Source organism: Solanum stenotomum, chromosome 7 (assembly GCF_019186545.1).
Source record: "Solanum stenotomum isolate F172 chromosome 7, ASM1918654v1, whole genome shotgun sequence".
Lineage (NCBI taxonomy): Eukaryota > Viridiplantae > Streptophyta > Magnoliopsida > Solanales > Solanaceae > Solanum > Solanum stenotomum.
The window spans coordinates 53,468,246-53,489,091 of NC_064288.1; the positions used below are offsets into that span (position 1 = coordinate 53,468,246).

Below are 20,846 nucleotides of genomic sequence, written 5' to 3' on the forward strand. Positions count from 1 at the left end.
AATTTTGTGACTTATGTAAATGTTTTTATACTATTTCATTTTTAAAGCTAGAACACGAAATTAGATTGTTAATTTATTTGTTTGACTAATTTAAATTTATGTTAACTTACATAATATTAGTTAAAAATGAAAAATATAGTCCCAATTAAAATATCTTCATTTTCGATGGTCGAATATGAAATTAATTAAAAGACAGATTTGTTTTTCTTCGTATTAAACCTTTATCCATAATTAACTTTATGCTAGTATTATACTATCAAACAATATTCCTCAAATCAATGATTCGTAAAAGAAAAAGGACGCAAAAAAAAGGGAAAAAGAGATTTCATTTACTCGCAAAAATTGAAACTCAAATAATTTTATTCGTGATTGATTTGAATTTGTAGTGCATATGATTCATTAAAAGAGAAAATGCTCTGTATTAAAAGTTTTTCACTTTTAAAGCATGAATGCAAGACTAGTTAACTTATTTTTTTATTTTTAATTCAGTGTTTGATATTTGCATTGAAATTCGATTAAATTCGAATTTACCCCAAAAAGTTCCATATTTGAAGTAAAAATGTTACCTAACAAAGACAACTTTATATTAAAAGGGACTCAAATCTGAAACTTCCAATTAAGAATTAAGAAATACTTACGCCTCTATCACAAAGTCGTGTTGGTTGCCTTATCCATAATCAACTTTTTGCTATGGCCTATGTATGAAATAGTATTCCACAAATCAATTATTTCATAAAAAAGAGGGGGGAAGAAGTTTCAATTTACTTGTAAAATATAAACTCAAAATAGTTTCTCAACTTTTTCCTACGTAATTTCATAAGGTTAGCACACGGCAAAAAAAGCGTATGAAATACGCACTCATCTTTTGACATTGATCCCACTCATGACCTCTATCCACATTATCAAGAGCGGAGAGTCCGATAAAATTGAGGGGTTCATTCAATTTTTTCATAATAAACTATTTTATTTATTATGATTAAAATTATGTCTTTGTGTATATATAATAAATATTAAATCTCTTTCAATTTTTCATGTGTTTATTTGTTCATATTTTGAACCTCCTATACGAAAATTCTAACTCTATCACTGTCCATTTTGACATGCTGCTTCACTTCATGACTAATTTTTACTTGTGTATGTTCTCAAGTAAAAATTACGTAAATAAGTTAACCACTTCAAATATATCTTTTTTTTTAAAAATAATATATTTTAGTCCGTGTAAACTATAAAATTTGCTTAGTCTAAAGGTTGATGTGTATAACTAAGATGTATTTTATATAGTTAATTTATTTATGTAATGAATGTTCTTTTTCAAAATTTGAGTTTGAGTCTAAAGTATTTAGTACGAGTACTGTATTATGTACTTAGATGCTCAATAGAAACGAGACGTAGTTGAGGTGAAATTTACATGAACAAGATTTTATGTAATGAGTGTTCTTTTTCAAAATTTGAGTTTTGAGTCTAAAGTATTTAATACGAGTATTGTATTATGTGCTGAGATTTTCAATAGAAACGAGATGTAATTGAAGTGAAATTTACATGAACATGAACGATGAAAAACAAAATTCCCAATATACCCTTGTAACAACTCTCTAATCAAGCATGCACACAAGCCCCATTTTTGACAGTTCAGTGGCTCCACCATTTGATTACTCACTGTCTTTATACACTAATAATAACAGTATATAAAGTGGTGTTGTTCATGTAATTTGCATTTTTTTTCAGTACTCACATAAACAAAAAAATAAAAACAAGACAGCCTCTTTTCTCTCTCTTGAAAGCACAAATCCCAAATAAAGATTACTGTTTTTGTTCTTGTTCTTGTTCATCCATTTTGTTGTTAAAAATCCAATCTTTTTAGTGTTTCTTGAAGTGGGTTGTACTTATATTTGTATAATTTGTAGAATTTCATACATATTTTAGCTTTTTTCAAGAACCTGTTTTTTTTTTATGGGATGTCTGGCATGAAGTTGTTGACTGTTGTTTTGGTGGTGGCTGCCGCCGCCGCCTCTTTGGTGGATGCCGGAGCTGAGAAATTGCCGGCGGGGGTGCTTAGTTTGGAGAGGATTTTTCCGGTGAATGGGAAAGTGGAGCTGGAGGAACTTAGAGCTAGGGATAAAGCTAGACATGCTCGAATGTTGCAGAGTTTTGGTGGTGGTATTGTTGATTTTCCTGTTGTCGGTTCCTCTGACCCTTATCTTGTCGGGTAATTGTTTCACCATGTTTCTTGATTTTGAGAGTTTTGGTTGGTTGATATTGAAAGTTTTGATGGGGAAGTTTGGTTCTTTATGAAGTTTAAACTTGAACTTTCTGTGAAATGTGTGGAAATCATGGCCTATAGTGTGTTTTGTGTTATTTGTTTTGTGAATTTGGTGTCATGAAGTGTGAGGTAAATTGTCTGTTCTTTGGGTTGAGGATTTAAGGATTTGAGAATTGAACTTACATCTCTATGAATTCTGTTTGAGATATTGATATTCAATCTAAAGTACTAGTAGGTGAGTTCTTCCTGTTTATCCTAGAGTTACCCGTTACTTGCGATGGTGGGAGGTAGTAGAGGTGTGGAAAAGCTGGTCAGAAAATCATGGTTATGGGAAATTTTTCAGTGTATTGAAGTACCCGTAGTGCAACGAATTGTATCATGCTGTTTTTCTTTTCTAGGTGGTTGTCAATTGGATGTTGATGTTGATGTTGATGTAGTAGTGATAGTACTGTTTGCTTCAAATTGTGTTGTTTCCTATTCTGATGTAAGATATTGAAGTAAGAATGATAAGTTTTGTGTTGCTAAAAGCCTAAAAATACGAACATTAGCTATGTCGTTTCAGTCTTGGCATTTGCCTTCTGCTATTTAAGGATGACGGGCAATGCTATTGATTTTGAGGGCTTACTATACTATGTAGATGTATATGTCGTTCTACACTATCAGTTTTGTTGACCATCATCTCTCTTTCTCTCGTTTTATACTTTTGTTGTGTTTGTAGCCTTTATTTTACAAAAGTGAGACTGGGAACTCCGCCAAGAGAATATAATGTGCAGATTGATACTGGCAGTGATATCCTGTGGGTCACCTGCAGTTCCTGTGACGATTGTCCTCGAACAAGTGGACTTGGGGTAACTCATCCTCCCTTCATCTTGTTATGAATGTTTACTCCCATGAAAAAGTGTGGTAAAAAGAATTACCTTCTGTTACAAGCTTCTGACAGTGTTATGTGCACGCAGGTTGAACTCAACTTCTATGATGCTACAGTCTCATCAACTGCTTCTCCCATTTCTTGTGGGGACCAAGTGTGCGCCTCTATAGTTCAAACTACCTCTGCTGAGTGCTCTACAGAAACCAATCAGTGTGGTTACACCTTTCAGTATGGAGATGGGAGTGGCACCACTGGTCATTACGTAGCCGATTTATTATATTTCGATACAGTCCTGGGAACCTCGTTGATTGCCAACTCTTCAGCACCAATTGTTTTTGGGTGAGCAGCTATTTCTTAGATAAGACTGTAAGCACGTCTACTCGTGTGAACCAAATCATCAATATCTATTTTTGTTTTTAGAATATCAATCAACAATATCTATTACTGAACGAAGAAAAGATCCTGGAGTACTAGATAGGTATAATTAGAAGAATAAGCTATGGATAAGTTAGAAGTAATCGAAGTTAGACATGTGATGGAAATCTGTTGTTAGATATACCATATGTTGCATATAAAACGAGTATCAACAGACTTCTCATGTATAACTTAATTGGGTTTGCATTTATTAAAAAATCTTCTATTTCCTTCATTCTTTTTGATTTATTTAATTATTTTTCTTTATCTGATGAGCTCAGTTTTGTTTGATCATTGAGATGCAAAAGAAGGATCGTCTCAATCTCATAACTGATCAAGTTTTGTAACTAGGTATCACCTTAGTTCACTCCAACACACCTCATCTTCACCTCACCCACCATAGCCCCCACCGCTACACCCCACCTCCACCTCTCATAATAATTATCTAAATTGTATACAAATGCTTTTAGGATTATATTTTTTGCTTACGTACTGAATACAAGAAAATAAGAAAGAAATCCACTTATTTTCCTCAACATTTTCCATGGAAAACTTTTCCCTTTGTACCGAACACACCCTTGATGTAATGCTTTTGACGTGCTTCGGTGCTTGTATCCTTTAGATCATCATTATTCTATCATGGCCTTTAGCTTCTACTCTTTTGCTTTTTTATCTTTCTCTTATAGATGTGGCTTTAGCTGAATGCATATTCCTTTTACCCAAAGCTTATACTTGTATCTGAATCAAAACAGGTGCAGCACCTCTCAGTCTGGGGACTTGACCAAGACGGACAGAGCAATTGATGGGATTTTTGGGTTTGGTCAACAGGGACTTTCAGTAATATCTCAATTGTCTTCTCGTGGGATTACTCCTAAAGTATTTTCACATTGCTTGAAAGGAGAGGGAAATGGTGGAGGTATACTAGTCCTTGGTGAGATTTTGGATCCGAGAATCGTATATAGTCCCCTTGTTCCGTCACAGTACGTATTGTTACAGTACAATGAAGTTTCTATTCTTGCTTATGACGGATATAGAGATTTTAATAGTTTCATCTTTAATGTGCCTTGTGCTACATGATCTAGCAGTTGTGTTCTTGATAGTTTATGATTCATATTGAGCATGTGAATTGTACCAAAATCATTTCATGCTTTCTACATCCTGAGTTTTATGTTACTTTATCCATATTTTTTTTTTCCCGCATATATAGATTCATAGTCTTGGGTTCTTGCGAAGATGATACCAATGAAGCTTTACTATGTACACATATAACTCAAAAATTATGTGAGATCCTTATTCAGTGTTCTCATTGTTATTTTCTCTCTATTCTCCACAAATAGAATAGTCGATGTATGGACACACATGTTCCCTAATTAATATTAAACAGCACTCACTTTCAACCATTTACTTAAAATAGGCATGTCAGGTTAAACTAGGACTATCAAACTGAGAAGGAGGGACCGGAGTATCATATCCTGGTTCTGTGTATTTTTTATGTTTTTTCTACATTATTCGTTTTTCAACTATAAGAACGGAAAAAAACAACAAAAAAAGCTATAAGCACGGGGATGGGATGGGCACCAGGAAAGAAAATGGTCTTAGCTAGCTTTATTTATCCGCTCTCCACTCTTGCAGAGCGCATTACAATGTATATCTGCAGAGCATTGCTGTTAATGGACAGTTGGTGCCTGTTGATCCATCAGTGTTTGCAACATCTGGCAATCGAGGAACTATTGTGGATTCTGGTACAACTTTGTCTTATATTGCCGCAGAAGCTTATGATCCCTTTGTCAGTGCTGTAAGTTCTGCAATACTCTCTCCTTCTCAACTTGAATGTCCAACTGCTCTCTATATCTATACCAAAATTATATCCACATCTCTTAATTGGGATAATCTGACCACATACTTGTCAACAAAAATCTGACTGCATATTTTTTAGAGAACAAAGTTGTGCAGGTCCATAGTGTACATTATAATGTATTCACTTCTAATCTCTTCAACTAGAGAACAAAAATAAAACCAACATTCACGCCATTGTTATTAAACGGTTCATATCCTGAACTCTACTATTAACTCTTGTTCCAATTCAAAAGGACAATAAAGTAGCAATAAACTGTGTTGTCCGTTTTATTGTGGATTGTGTATATCTTTTACAAGTTTGTATAATATTCTATATGAAAGGATAACCTGCAACCATACAGTGTTTGTTACCTTTTACTTCTGGGGATAAAAATAACATTTTGACTTGATGACCTTCAATTAAAGTCTACTCCAACTCCAAAAAGTGCAGCCCAGTGCACTTAGCTCCTGCTATGCGCAGGGTCCGGGGAAGGGCCGGACCGCAAGGGTCTAATGTACGTAGCCTAACCCTGCATAAGTCTACTCCAACTCCACTTATGTTAAACGTGATATGGATTTAGGCTCAAGTATCCACATAATAATATAATGTTTTCTTTTACTGGACTATGGAAGAGTAGATTAAACTTTGTTTTTTCGTTTATCCTGATCAAAATAGTTCATAACCCTACTTAAGTCAACACTGGGGAATGTGCCTTTACTAAGAAGGTTATAGCTGATTTAGCATTTATCCTGAAAATTGTTTTTATCATATATCTGCAGATAACTGCTGCTGTTTCACAATCAACTAGGCCAATCATCTCACGAACAAAACCGTGCTTTCTAGTGTCCTCAAGGTTCATTCTTCTATAGTTGAATAGATATTTACTTTGAGGCTTGATTTCTTAACAACAAAAATACCTTTACCCAACTGTTTTGGTGACTCGAATGTGACAACCTTTTTCTTTCTGAAACAGCATAGCTGAGATATTTCCCCCAGTTTCTTTGAACTTCGATGGTGGCGCATCAATGGCTTTAAGACCAGCAGACTACCTTGTGCATATGGGCTTTGTTGTGAGTACCGGTATCTGTATTTGTGTTTGAATGTCTTCTTGAAATATCATCTGAGACTATATCAACAATGCTATAATGCTGCCCTATTGTCTTTTTAATGAATTACAAATCTAAACAGTAAGTGACTCAATTGAATGTTTCTAACAGGAAGGCGCTGCTATGTGGTGCATAGGCTTTGAAAAACAAGATCAAGGTGTAACAATTTTAGGAGGTTGGTTCCTTATTTACTATAACATCTATGCCTAAACCGTGAGCTGGTTTCTGATTAATTTATCAACAAATCTGCTAGGATTATGGTTACTTCTCATATATTCTGCATCATTCCGTGCGTTAGTGTCTTTGTGGGTGCTTAAGCATTCCATCACTCAACCAACTAAAATATAACTTGGTGATTGTCTGCTTAAACAGAATCGTGTACCTTGTTAATTGTATGCTTGGATAAAATCATCATTCGTGCAGTATCAATGTTGATGAAACATGGCCATCCATTTTCTATTAGATAGTAGGACATAATTTTGCAATTTGAAAGTTTGTAGCTAGAAAATTTCAGTCCCTTGGTCTTTTCCTTTTTAGCATCAGTTCTTTTATTATGGTTGATCAGACGATAGGTATACTTGCGGTACCAGTGATTGGGTTAGATATGTTCCAAAGTATGATGCGAAATTCATATATCCAGTTTTGCCTAGTCTTCCGTTTTTTTATGTCAAATTTACTTGCTTTGGGTTCATTTGCTATTGGTTAGAACGCTCAAAGGTGGATCCAGGATTTGAAGTTTTTTATGGGTTTTGGATTCTAGTCCTTTTGAGTCACTCACTGGGTTCGAAATTATATATCTGTACGTATTAAATGAATTTTAAGACAAATATATGATTAGGACCAAAGCTTCTAGGTTCTGCTAAACCCTTACTTTCTACTCTACCTCCGCCTCTTAGAATGCTACATTGTTTTTGTTGATCCCAAGTGTTCTAAACATCTCGGAGCATTACAAAGATATCTATTGTAGCTTATTAAACTGAAAGGTGGGTGTGGGACGGTTCTAAATCTTTCAAAGGCCGTGATTGCTACTTTGATGTTGAAGACATCAGATGTGGAATTCATTGAAAGTTAATACATTGAAAGGTGTGTTCGACTGGATACATGACTGCACTCCTAAACTAAGGTTGGAGTTGCATCAAATGGGCCTATTTCTAAAGGAGCTAAGGTTGGAGTTGCATCAAATGGGCCTATTTCTAAAGGACATTCTCATTCATGACCTCAAGATTTTATGTTTAGAACACGTTTACTAGACAGGGTGCACTGTTCTCATTCATCTTTAGTAATCATGCTGGTTGAAAAATAATTTAAGGGGTGGGTGAGTTTGTTGGCAATCAGAGGCTTCTGGTTGAAAACTAGATTTAAGGGGTAGGCAAGAGTTTTGACCATCAAATGTGTGGAGCACTTGTGAAAGTAGAAATAAGTCAAGTCTATTACGTAGTTATAAACAACTTCGATAACACATTTTTTTTTTTAATCAGCACAAAAAGCATACTTCTTAGACATCCAAACTAGGAACCTTCTGTATGATCTGTTGTTCCTGGTCGATTTTGACTTTTAACTCGTCTGAAATGGGTGCCATAGGCACTAGGATTAAGTTAACCACGAGTTTCGAGTTGTGTTATGTTCTTTCTTTTTCCTTCCCCTGCTGGCTAAAACAACTTGAAGAGCTGAGTTCCAAACTGCTTCAAGGTGTAGCTCTATTATTCATGCCTGCTAACTTCTTAGTGAGTGTTCGATCCTTAATCCTCTCTCTTTCCAACTTGCACATGCACACTCACACACATATATGCAAGACATCTACAGTAACATAATTTATGAGAAAATTTAAGTGAAAGGTATTAAACACTGTCTATTTCTTGTTTGCGTGTATATATAAAGTCTAAACCGAGCACAATGTTTTGCCAACGTTAAGTGAACTATGTATTGATCTTCTGTTTTTGTTTAGGTTGCGGGGTGTGGGTGTGGGGGGGGGGGTGTGGTTATGTCCGTGTTATGTGTGAGTCTTTACTTAGTTATCTGGTAGGATAAATGGTGAGGTTCCATGATGCATGCTAACTGCAGATGACAGTGTTAATTAGCAAAATTAATCAAAAGCTCCATGGTGAAGTACTCTATATAGCAAGTTTTTAGAATAAGTACATGCAAGACACTATCTAGAAAATGCAAGTTCACTTTGCATCCCTGCCTAAAAAGTATTTGTGAGAAATATATGGGAAAAATATTATTGAATTGTGTTGTTGTGTCTACATTATTACATTGAGACCCTATTTATAGACCCTAGAATACAATCCTTTACCAAGTAGGATACTATTTAGTATTCCTATTTCTATTTCTAAACCTATTCCTATTCTAATAGGATTGTATAAACCTATTTATATTCTAACAGTATTAAATGTGAAGCGATAGTAGATAGAATTATGGTGCCTTGATGCAGACAATCAAGTTATCTGCGCTCAAATCTTCCAGTAGAATAGCGAAATTTCGAGGAGGAAAGGACACAAAAAACTAAAACATGTTGGTTGAGATGAAAGAGTGTTGCGTGATTGTTCATTGTTGGTTGAGGATAGAATGATTCCCAGCAAATTGAAAATAAGTTAGTACAACAGTTTTGGGACCAATAATAATAATATATAATGAGTGGACATGTAAAGAGTGAACATTACATGTCCACTAATTGAGTGTCGTAAAAATGTGGATGTTAGATGGTCCTGCAATCATACAAATTAGTTGAAAAGGCTTGATTTTGTACTACTGAGTCCAGTGTTTGTCAGGAGTCTTTATAATTTCATTAGAGATACTTTTGTTAGTGTTGGTATAAGTTTGATGTAGAGTACTCCTAATTTGTCTTAAACTAAAAATGTGTTAAATGTGCTAAAATGTCCTCTGAATACGGTGGTCTTAAAAATGCCAGGTAGGATGTTGGAATTAAGGTGTTACTAAATGTAGAAGTGACATTCTTTTTGAAGCAGACTTCCGTAAGACACATAAGTTGAAATAGGGGGAGTATCTACTATTGGAATGAAATAGGTCAAACAGAGCAGAATGGTCACAGATGATTTATATATTAGACCTTAACTAGCTTGGAACAGAGACATAATTGAGTAACTAGTTTGGAACAGAGTGAAATTGATCTATTGATATGCGTCCTGAGTGCAAGTTTTATTTGTCATGCATATGCCTTTGAGCTCTCTTCCTCTTCCCTCGTAGACATTCTTCTAAATTTGGTTATTCAATTGATCTTCTGGTTTATCGGTATAAAATCCCATGTTAGCTTAAGTTAGGAGATTTAACCTTTTAACACCACTAGCCCAAGGTGAACCGTTTCCACGAATCAACTTTTCTATATGATCTAAAAGTATAAATGCTCAAAAAATTTCCATTTATTCTTTTGGCATTTGAACCTTTTATTCCTTGCGAGTTGACTTATTGCATTGCCCTGCTTCTTCATTTCTCCAAGTATTCCGTATCTATAGATAAACAAGAAATCTAGGTTGAACTTACTGTATTTTTTATTTTTTTTTCAGATCTTGTTCTGAAAGACAAAATCATTGTGTATGACTTGGCTCGGCAAAGGATTGGGTGGACAGATTATGATTGTGAGTACCCTCTTCTCATATCTGATGTTTATTATTTTTCCACTCTACTTTTTTTGTGGGGTTTTTTCTCTTTGTGCGGCATGGCTTGCTTCCTCGGTTCTTCCCTCTGAATTTGTTCTCTATTCTTGATGTTTCTCATGACTAATGTCTTTGTCATAGGTTCCTCATCTGTGAATGTGTCCATAACCTCTGGCAAGGGTGAATTTATCAACGCTGGACAGTTGAGCATGAACGGTGCATCAGGCTGTGCAATGTTCAGTCTGCAGCACACGAGAGCTAGTGCTCTTCTGCTATTAGTGGTGCTTATGATTGGTTCCTCATTTTTAACTTAATTCAGTTTTGACCACCTTTGGTAATTTATTAGTTTGCCAACTAATATTACTGTAGTTGGCTAGGAATTGTGTCGTTACTAAATTCCTCCCTGAGCTTATTCCTGTCTCATTGAGGCCTCTACCTTCATTCTGACCTCAAAAGATTCGTCCTTTAGATGTTGTCTCTGTCCTGACTTGCACATGCATAGAAGAAGAGGCCTCTACGTTCGTTCTGACCTCAAAAAGATTTTTCCTTTAGATGTCTCTATTGTGACTTGCCATGTAAATAACCTCTTAGTGAAGGATGGTAAAGTGAAGATGCGTGACTAGAGGCGAGACGAGAGCAATTTGTGCTTTTTGCTTCATATTGGTCAAGCTGTTGTAGAAGTAATATTTTTTTCTTTCAAGGCCTGGACTTCTTGTCAAACACTGGTTTCTCTGTATGCACATTGCATCATTGTAAAAGCAATTTGCTGTTGTAAGTAAGCATTGCTGCTTGTTAAAATTTTCAGTTCTTATTTGTCTTATTGGCAGTGTAACACATTTTAGAATGTTTCAGTATAATGGAAATTGTTGAGTACTATACTAATCTGCTCCCCCACCCAACCCTCCAGGGCTCTCGTATAACTTTGTGGACTCATTATTTATACTCCATTTCAGTTTAGATGCATTTAACTATAAATGTTTCGCTTTACCTTTAACGAGAAGTCTTATAATCACACAAATGTAATGACATGTTTAATGTTTGTGCGAGTAAAATAATGTTCTTCTTATCATCTTTTTTGAAAGCTCAACTGTATATATACATGTGTGCAGGTGGTTGTACTTAGTGGTCAAATGTTTACTACAACTAGAGCACTAATGAAAAGAAAAACACAATTTAATGAGCAAAGCATAATGTAGCATATTGGAAAGTTGATAAATTATTACTGTTGTCAAGCTACTTGTGTGTGAAATTTTGTATCTCTTGCCACCAAAATGAAATATCAATGTCACAAATTTTCTTCCATGTAGAAAAAACTAAACGAGGGCCAATTTTACAAAATTACTAAAAGTACAACTTAGCCTAACTCCCTAATCTAAGAAGATTGTGTTAAAGTGCCAAAAACAATTGGTTGAGTACTAAAACAATACAACGATTGAAGGAAGTGTAATGGCTTTGGACTCGCCTCCACTTTGTTGATTGAAAGGCTCACCTCCACTTCTCCTGTAAATCTTTCCTCTCAGACCAAATCCACGTTACGAAAATTGATATAACTAGGGCAGCTATGGTAAGGAGAAGCAAAGCATAATTGAAATCATCGGTGAGAGAGTCGTATGTCTTTGAAGGAGCAAGCCGAGTGAAAAAGAGATCAACTCCGTGAGCAAAGATGAGGGTGGTTGACTCTAGCTTTGCCGGTATAGCTATTATGCTTCTAAGGCCTTCCACTTTAAGGGCGTGTGTAACGAAAGCCTGTGAGAGCAACCATCAAATCAATATGAAGAACCAACTGTTAATAGTTGTCCCATATAGAATACAAGACTTGGATGACGATTTATGATATGCCTTTTGTTCTTCAGAGTTAGCAGTTCTGAATTCTGTAAGCATGCAATTCAAATATCTCGAAGGATAACTCAGTTTTCCAGACCAACATATGATGTAAGAGAGAGAGATGTATTTTCTCATTTCTTATTCCTATCTAAAAATTGTAAGATGCATGTAAAACATTACCATGAAATAAATCCAGAGAAATGAGAAGAATAACATAAGTTCTGAAGAAACACATGCAAATGAGTCTCTGTTTGATCAAAGAAACTTATACTAGCATATAAGATATCCCATCAAAACTTAGTTTAACTAGTTTCAACTCGTATTCATGTGAGTATGTGACCCGATATAAAAATTTAAAAAGGTAATGAGAGCTACACAAAGGACAAAGACATCAGAATACAAATCTCTGTTTGATCAAAGACCTTTCATATATCAGCATAAAAGATCACCTATGTGCCAATAGAGGCGTATCCAGGATTTCGGAATGATGGGTGCATTATTACAAAAATGTTGATCTAAAATATAAATTTGATCGGTTGGACATTTAGGTTCTTATTACTAAAAACCGTTAAAATTAATATTATAGGTCCAAAACTAATTAAAATGTCAAAAGTGTTACCAATAACCATTTAGAGAGGTGTTATCTAATTTTACAAAGAAAAATAAAACAAGATGAATATAAAATTCAAATTTCTAATGTCACGTAGAGAGGTGCACCCAGTCATCATCGCATTATATGATACTCGGAATATGGGTTCACACATCTATATTTCAATATTTTTCAAAAATATAACACTACTATATATGATCTCGGGAGGGGAGCATGGGTTCACGTGAGCCCGGTGACCCCTCCTTGGATACGCCTCTGTGTGCCAACTGACAAATGAGACTCAACCTACCCTCAATCCTAGCCAAAAAAAAGCGCCAATAAAGGCGTAAAAGTGTAACAAAGTCTAAAAATTTAAAAGAGTGAAAGCATCACCAAGACCAAACAAGTTTCATGATCTAGAGTGGAAAAGATGCCAGGTTCCTTCAAATGATGTGATTATTTCTCTCCATAGAGAAACTAACTCGGAGTAGATTCCTACACGTTCTTGATGTGCAATATGGTACTACACATTAGTATTCCAAGTCTAGAAGTAGATTTAATATCAAAAGCTTCAAAAAACTAGCTCATATGTTCTAGAAGTAGATTTAATATAAAATGCTTCAAAAAACTAGCTCATATGTTCTAGAAGTAGATTTAATATCAAATGCTCTTATCTTAGAAACAACACTGACAAGGATTATTATGATCACTAAGGCCTCTTGACTGGCCCCGTTTTGAGATTCTAGCCAAAAGGCTCTATAAAGAAAATATGCTAATAAATTTGGTTACCGAACTCTACGTTTCTGAGTAGAACTGCCACTTGATGGTTAGCATCAGTTTGATCTCTAGCTTTTATCAGACATGGTTGGATAACAAAATAAACATTATTTATTAGCCAAAGCAAAACATAATCGCTTAATCTTTGGTTTCTAAATGGGAGGAGAGAGGAAATGATTTACTTCCCCTTGGTGAATTATTGATGATTTTCTTTGCAGTATTTTGGTAAAGTTGAAATTGAACTATTGAAGCAAATATAATATACTCCCTTCCCATTCAGTTATTGAGAAATCTGACATAAAAGAGTACCCAACTCTTTAACGAGAAAAAAAAGAAAGTACTCAATCATTTACTCTCTTACCCTATACTGAAATGGCCCATACCCACCACTTTTTACCCCTCCTCCTGCCCCTCCTGTTTTTACTCCAATCAAACAAAGGCATACATAGATCCAGAAATACAGATTCGCCGAATTTATCATTTCAATCAAGCAGCTATATTTCTCTATGCATATAAATGCACATAATGGAAATATTTCGTGACTATGCTGTTCCATCCATCAAAACTCTCCCTTGGTGTAAAGGACTATTTCTTTTATCAACAAAATGTAATGTGTTTTTCCTTTGCGGCAAGCTTAGAAAGGAAGTTCTCACCTGTGGCATGATTGGCAATGTATCAGTAAGAGGCATAATCCCTTCCTCCTTTTCAGCTTGAGTAGGGTTCAGTGTTCGACGAGGATCAAGAAAACGCTTGTCAAGTGCCAAAACCTGCATTATACCAACATATGGAGCATGATATGTCTAAGATACACGCCAAATAACAAATGACAACTCCAATTAACCAAGAGAAAATAGCATGAAAGTAAAACTAAAAGTGTTTGGACAAGAGATAGGCAAATCTGACCTGATCACCAATTGTGCCAATAAGCAGTTGTTTGGAAGTGATGCCTTTTGCTGTTGAGGTAACTGCTACTGCTTTCACACTGTGTGTGAAAAAGTAAGATTGAGACTTGGTCATGATTTCAGGACGCGAGTAGGAAGAGACAGGCGCACTAAGATTATGCTTTCCAAGAACAAGCTTCAAGACATCTTTGTTGTCCTACAAATATTTAAGTATGGTAAACAGGGGTTACAGAAAGAAAAATAAGGGCTACAGAGAACAAACTGAAAGATAACAATTGGTGAAAAAATGTACCGCGCGAGACTGGTCGTAGATCTCAACAACAGACATCTCATATCTGTGTGCACGCAGGTTGAAGTAGTGATAGACAACCCAATTTTCACTAAATACCTTCACACAGAGAGGCATGTCACGATACTTGGTAACTTATTAGTAGAAAAGAACATCAATATAAAAGACTATTATCTTTACAAGCAAAAAATATTTTAGTATTACAGGGTTTGAGTCAAGGAAAACTTACTGCATGTACAGGTCCCTGACAGCCATGATGAGACATACGGAGCAGCACTCGGCCAGTTATTGTGTCAACAAGATAAACAAAAAGCCAGGAATCTTCAGGGGTCACTGATCCAATGTCACCCATTGCTTTAGGAGTAACAGTGGCCAGAAACAACAAATTCTTAGATATATATTTATACAATACATCCTGGTCAGCGTTAACTTTAGCTTGCGTATGAACAACCTGAAAAGAACAAGATGCAGAAAAAAGAAGAATATAAAACTACAATCTCAAGGTTCAGCAGCACAATCTGTGGTAACTTTAACCAAGACACCTCTCTTAATTTTCTTTGCTTAAGTTGCAATGATCTTTTAAAGTAGAGCAAAAGATTACCTCACTTAATTTTCTGGTTGAAGTTGCAATGATCTTTTCTGAATCTGAGGGGAATATAACAGACCAAAGGTCACTGGATTCAAAACAGTAGTCATCAGCTATCTCCTTTTTGCAATTTTTCTTCACCACATGCCCCTTTAAGAGATTATTGTTTATATCAACTGAATACCAATATATGTTTCCCAACTCCTTTTGAAAAATGTCAACTGCCTCAGGAGTTCTAGGGTACAGGTGGCCATACCCCTCAGCATCTATTATTAGATGTAGACGTTGCTCAGTTGAATCAGTAAATGGCAGAGGAATAACTTGTGTAATGGAATGAACAGGAGCTAAGTAATTAAGCTCCTCTCCTTTGTATGCATCAACAAAGGAGAGAATACCACATGCATCTGAATTATGTCCACATGTTCCAACTACAAGGACTGATGGGTTCTCATCTAATGCATGATGATGGGGCACCTGCCACTGATGTAACTTGATTCCCCTTGGACTTTCACAAGTTCCTGATTTATGGAAAGCATTCAGTAGTCGAGACCAAACAATTCGGCCATCTCCTGTGTGAAGTGCAAAAAGTTTCCCTGCTCGTGTAAGTACAATGAGTAGCTTCCTAAATCCATTGTGGTCTCGGGTCATCTTACTTTTCTCAGCACTTTGTAACCTTATTCTCTGAACTGCTGCTACATCATCAGGAGTTGCAAGCATTAAAGTAGCTTTTAGTTTCAGCAAATGTCCCTTCCAACAAAATAATATAGAAGTGAAACGAATCAGGTACTAAACAAAATAGAAAGATAACAACACCAAAGTAATTATCAAATCGAACAACACAAATTCACACTTTTTTTGGATAAAGCACAAGTTCGCACTTCAATGTTTACTATCCAGCTATGCCTATTGTAAGCAAACACCAAGGATGATATACTAAAATTCTTATACCAGATATTATGACCTCATGTATACAGAAAACTGATTACATAAACTTTCATGAACTGCCACAAAACAGAGTTTCACATGAGGTCCATAATAAAAGCAGAAAAGAAAGTAAATAAACGAAAAATCATTATATGTTTTTTTTCTTAGAACAGTAATAAAGAGATCTGCATAAATTACAAGATAGATTATAAATATGGGCAAATCATGATTCTTTTGTGATTTATCAAATTTAAACTTTTTTGCATGCTTCATACCTTAAGCCACTCAAAGAGGTTGTGCTCCACTTTTGCAACAGAGACACCATCCTTTTGTATGGGCAACTCCGAGGTTGTTACATCTATAATAGATGCAAGTGCATCTTCTCTATTCCAGACAACGGCACCTTGTTGTAACAACAATAGTGAATGGTCTTCCATGACAATCAATGCCCTAAATCCATAAGTTCGATCTGTTCGGACATAGATGTTGATGAAGACCTTGTGCACAAGTCCCCTTTGTTGGTCGAATTCAATACTTTCCTTGAGAAAATGGCTCTTCCAATCATTACTAGACTTAACAGAAAGTTGAATTTTATGGCCATCTTGCTGAATCAGCCCAAAAGCGGTCTGGCCTTCAGCAAAAGACAAAGAATCACTTACAGCTTCAACATGAGGGACTGTGTCAACTACCTCCAGTGTGCCTTCATCTTTCAATTTAACCAACAACAAAGATCTGTCGATTTTTATGGCAACCATTCCTGCAAGTTTGGAAGGTAATAATACTGCTTCTCCTGAGTAACCCTGAAGATCAGAAATCTGGAACTCTTGAAATTTAATTTCTCCACCAACAAAGCTTACAGAGACTAAACTTGACTCAGATGAATCAAGCACGACTGCTTTGTCACTTGTAGGTAATGACAAATCACCAGAAAATCCACCAGGAAACCCCTTGCTACTGTGCTTCAGCAGTTCTCCATTTCTAACATTAATTACATATGCTTCAAACTGGGATGCCTCACCAATTCCTAAAGCGTATATTGTGTCACTTTCTTCAGGATGAACCAAATGTTGAACGTCAATGCTGCACTTTGAGAAACTACAGATTAGATGGACCTTTTCATAAACTTAGGTCAAAAGAACGGTAAAATAGTTTTATAAGGTTCCCTAACCCGTTCTCTGCTAACTCCTTCTTCCAGAGGATGTCACCGTCAATGCTGGAAATAGCATGCAGGCAACCATTGCCATAAGCCAGAATAACATTGTCCTTGTCAGCTCCGAAATTTGTCTGAAAAGAGAAAATAACAAATTTGTATACCGGTCTCACTGACTTCTCAGCCTCTTCATCGACATGACAAATGACATTTTCTTCAAGTATGTTCGGAAATTACTAAACTTAAAATCATCTCTAAGTTGAAACATGCAAAGGATAGGTTTTTGGTGTCGTACACATTTCACAAATTTGTAATAGGGATAAATAGTAAATCAGAAATCTTTGCCCTTACTGGAGTCAACAACAATGATCTTGAGGGCTTTGATCCAAGAAGGAATGACTCCCACACCATCTGTCCATCAGGAAGGTTCCAAGCTCTTAAGACACTTCCTCCCGATGATAGGGTGACAACGTCTGAAAAGAAATAAAAAGTCCAGTAGCTATAAGCATTCAGTACCAAATAATATTATAATATTACAACTTATAGAGTTTATTGTGAATATTTGCTCCACCAACAAATTAGGATGCACGCCCTTCCCTCCAAAGATTAAGGTGCATCAATCTAGGAAAATTTTCATAAGAATCAACTGAATTGAAGTTTTAGGATAGATGAATAGATTAAACATACTGACCCATCAAAAGTAATAGTAAAATAAATTACTGATGGAAAAAAGGACAATTATTTCATTTTTTTCCCGAGAGTCCATGATGTCAAGACTCTGATTCTTAAACATTGAACAGAAAACCTTTTTTTTTATGAAGGAGATTTCATTAGAAGGCATCAATAAGATGCAAGGCAAAAAATTACAGCAAAAGAAGGGGTCTGCTCATGTACAAGAATTTACTAAATAACTAAAGAGCAGACATAGTCCAAAAAAAATTCATCAGTGGTTACCGGGGGCCTGGTTGAAACAGCTATATAATGTCTAATACCAGATATAGAGAGAGAATTCAAGTGACGTGAACGATTATGGACCTAATTGTCCTTCTAACTCTATCCACATAAAAGGTCTTCGACATTGTCCCTCATTAATGATTCAGAGGCATCATATTCAACTATCTCAAGTTGTTTACTTTTTGCATAGTCCTAAATAAAACCACTTAGATTACCATATAAAAGGAGCATATACTTGTAACTCTTCATAATTGTGTCTAGAGCACACAGTTGAGTATGCAGACAAACTTTATACCAAACAAAAAGATACTAGCAACCTAGGCTCAGTAAGTAATCCAAGTAGCATGAAACAAACATAGCAAAAGAGTAAATCAATTCACTCAAAATTCAATTTTCCACTAGCTAAAACTAATAAGATAAAAAAAAAAAAAAGTAATTGTACATTTTCCCAAGGCGATATCAATTTCATCAATCACATCATTGACTCCCAAAATCTGCCTCCAAACTGCAAAAAACACAAATCCATTTCAACAAATTCGCATCGGAGGATAAAACATAACAAAATCACTTAATTTCAACAAACAGAATCCGATAATAACTCACAAATCTCTCCGTGACGAAGATCGAGAGCAGCGATTGCATTCTCTTCAGTAGATACCACAACACGCTTCCTACCAGCCTTCTGTGTTTGAAACACTGCCTTCTTCACTTTTCCAATATACTGCTGATGCCTACACAAATCAAATCATCAAATACTTATTTAAGCACATAATTGAACATCGTTTACCAAGTATAATGATAAAAATTGCAAAAAATTACCAGTCCATGAGTCCGACTTGATCTTCATAGAGAGCGAAAGACGTGTAAGACGATGAAAACAATATGATACAGAGAAGAAAAGCTCTAATCGCCATAGCTAATGGCGATTAAATTTAGATCTGAGAGAAGATTTTTTGTAGTAGTTTTGTTCCAGCTCTTTTGGGGGCGGAATGAGAGTTCAGAATGGGTTTAACTATAGCCGGCCTTCAGTAATCACTACTCTTTTTTTTTTACGTCATAAAAATATTATATTATGGGAAAAATATGATTTATGTGGTGGATTACGGTAGAAAGTTAATAAATAGCAGTGAAGTGTTTAAATAATCTAAGACTATCTAATACTTTCAATTAAACGTAATTAAACGTGAGATAAAATAATTCTACATTCTACTTTGAAATTTTTATATCTTGTACATCACTCCAAATGATTCCTTAATGTTTGGCTTCAAGTTTCCAAATATTCTTGGCGAATAATATTTTTGCCAAGTTTGGAGTGAAATTACACCATGTGTTTGTCCCCAAGTTTTACCAAGAATATTTGTCTATTTAAAAAAAATATGATTTATACCCATAAGTCCTAAAACTATTTACCCATAAATTTGTAGTATCTCAGTTAAAAAATAATTTTATAACATAATTGATAACAATCAACAACAACAAAATAACAATATATGCAAGAGCAATACATTAATCGCATATCAAACTTGTCATTGATTCGGTTATAATTATAATCCATTAAAACAAATTACTCTTTTTTATTATTTTTATCATTCAAATTAGAACTTTAACTTTTTCGGAGGAGATAGTAACAAATATTAGTTAGGCTTATAAATAATGAGTATTTTTTTTATAAAATATAAAAGTTTGGGGTAATTTTCAAAAAATTTAAAATTTTCAAATATTCTAACTTGGGTGAAATACTAGTTTTTCTAGCATTTGGGGACTTGAGATATTTAACAAATTTGTCAAGTTATATGACCAAACACCATTTCCCAAGTATTCTTGGGGCCAAACGAGTCTTAATGTCTTGCTTTTGCTTTCTACCCCAATTACTTTTACGGTGTTTTGTCATTATTTTGATATTAATTGCTATATTTTCTGCTCAATCACTTTTCTATACTCGAGTCGAAGAATCTTCTGAAAATATTCTTTCTACCTTTAAGGTCTTTTAGAAACAACCAATCTACCTNAATTGATAACAGTCAACAACAACAAAATAACAATATATGCAAGAGCAATACATTAATCGCATATTAAACTTGTCATTGATTCGGTTATAATTATAATCCATTAAAACAAATTGCTCTTTTTTCTTATTTTTATCATTCAAATTAGAACTCTAACTTTTCCGGAGGAGGTAGTAACAAATATTAGTTGGGCTTAATAAATAATGAGTATTTTTTTTATAAAATATAAAAGTTTGGGGTAATTTTTTAAAAATTTAAAATTTCCAAATATTATAACTTGGGAAAAATACTAGTTTTTCTAGTATTTGGGAATTTGAGATATTTGACAAATTTGTCAAGTTATATGACCAAACATCATTTCCCAAGTATTCTTGGGGCCAAACGAGTCCTAATGTCTTGCTTTTGCTTTCTACCCCAATTACTTTTACGGTGTTTTGTCATTATTTTGATGAAAAAATACATCATAAAATGTTAATCAATTTTTTTTATAATTTAACCCTAAAAAAGGAAATTATGACAATAGAAAATGAACGAAGATAGAATCAGATAAGATAATTCCACTTTCCTACGATGTATAACGAGGAAAATAAGAACACACCATTTTTCATTTTATTTTTATTTTTGTAAATAGTTATGCTATTGATAACAAACAATAATAAGTATTTAAAAGTGAACAACTCAATTCACATAATCACTTTATAATGTAAGAATTTTGTTGGGATTAGACCTCTAAGCACTTAATGACA

At 34.8% G+C, this 20,846-nt stretch overlaps 2 protein-coding genes across 2 annotated transcripts; one reads left to right on the forward strand and one right to left on the reverse strand.

Moving 5' to 3' along the window:
• Positions 1-1,578: 1,578 nt before the first annotated feature.
• LOC125871105 (aspartic proteinase 36-like) lies at positions 1,579-10,975 on the forward strand. The gene is made up of 10 exons (XM_049551699.1): positions 1,579-2,206; positions 2,979-3,108; positions 3,217-3,467; positions 4,295-4,522; positions 5,175-5,337; positions 6,159-6,232; positions 6,353-6,449; positions 6,597-6,660; positions 10,010-10,081; positions 10,241-10,975. Exons 1-10 carry the CDS (start codon positions 1,956-1,958, stop codon positions 10,411-10,413), a joined length of 1,503 nt encoding a protein of 500 aa, XP_049407656.1. The 5' UTR covers positions 1,579-1,955; the 3' UTR covers positions 10,414-10,975.
• A 408-nt stretch (positions 10,976-11,383) lies between these two features.
• LOC125870265 (uncharacterized) lies at positions 11,384-19,102 on the reverse strand. The gene is made up of 12 exons (XM_049550656.1): positions 18,914-19,102; positions 18,698-18,825; positions 18,537-18,599; positions 17,492-17,613; positions 17,159-17,274; positions 16,266-17,070; positions 15,082-15,813; positions 14,710-14,931; positions 14,484-14,579; positions 14,193-14,387; positions 13,943-14,056; positions 11,384-11,845 (listed from the first exon to the last, which is right to left on the reverse strand). Exons 1-12 carry the CDS (start codon positions 19,006-19,008, stop codon positions 11,585-11,587), a joined length of 2,949 nt encoding a protein of 982 aa, XP_049406613.1. The 5' UTR covers positions 19,009-19,102; the 3' UTR covers positions 11,384-11,584.
• Between the last annotated feature and the right edge of the window lie 1,744 nt (positions 19,103-20,846).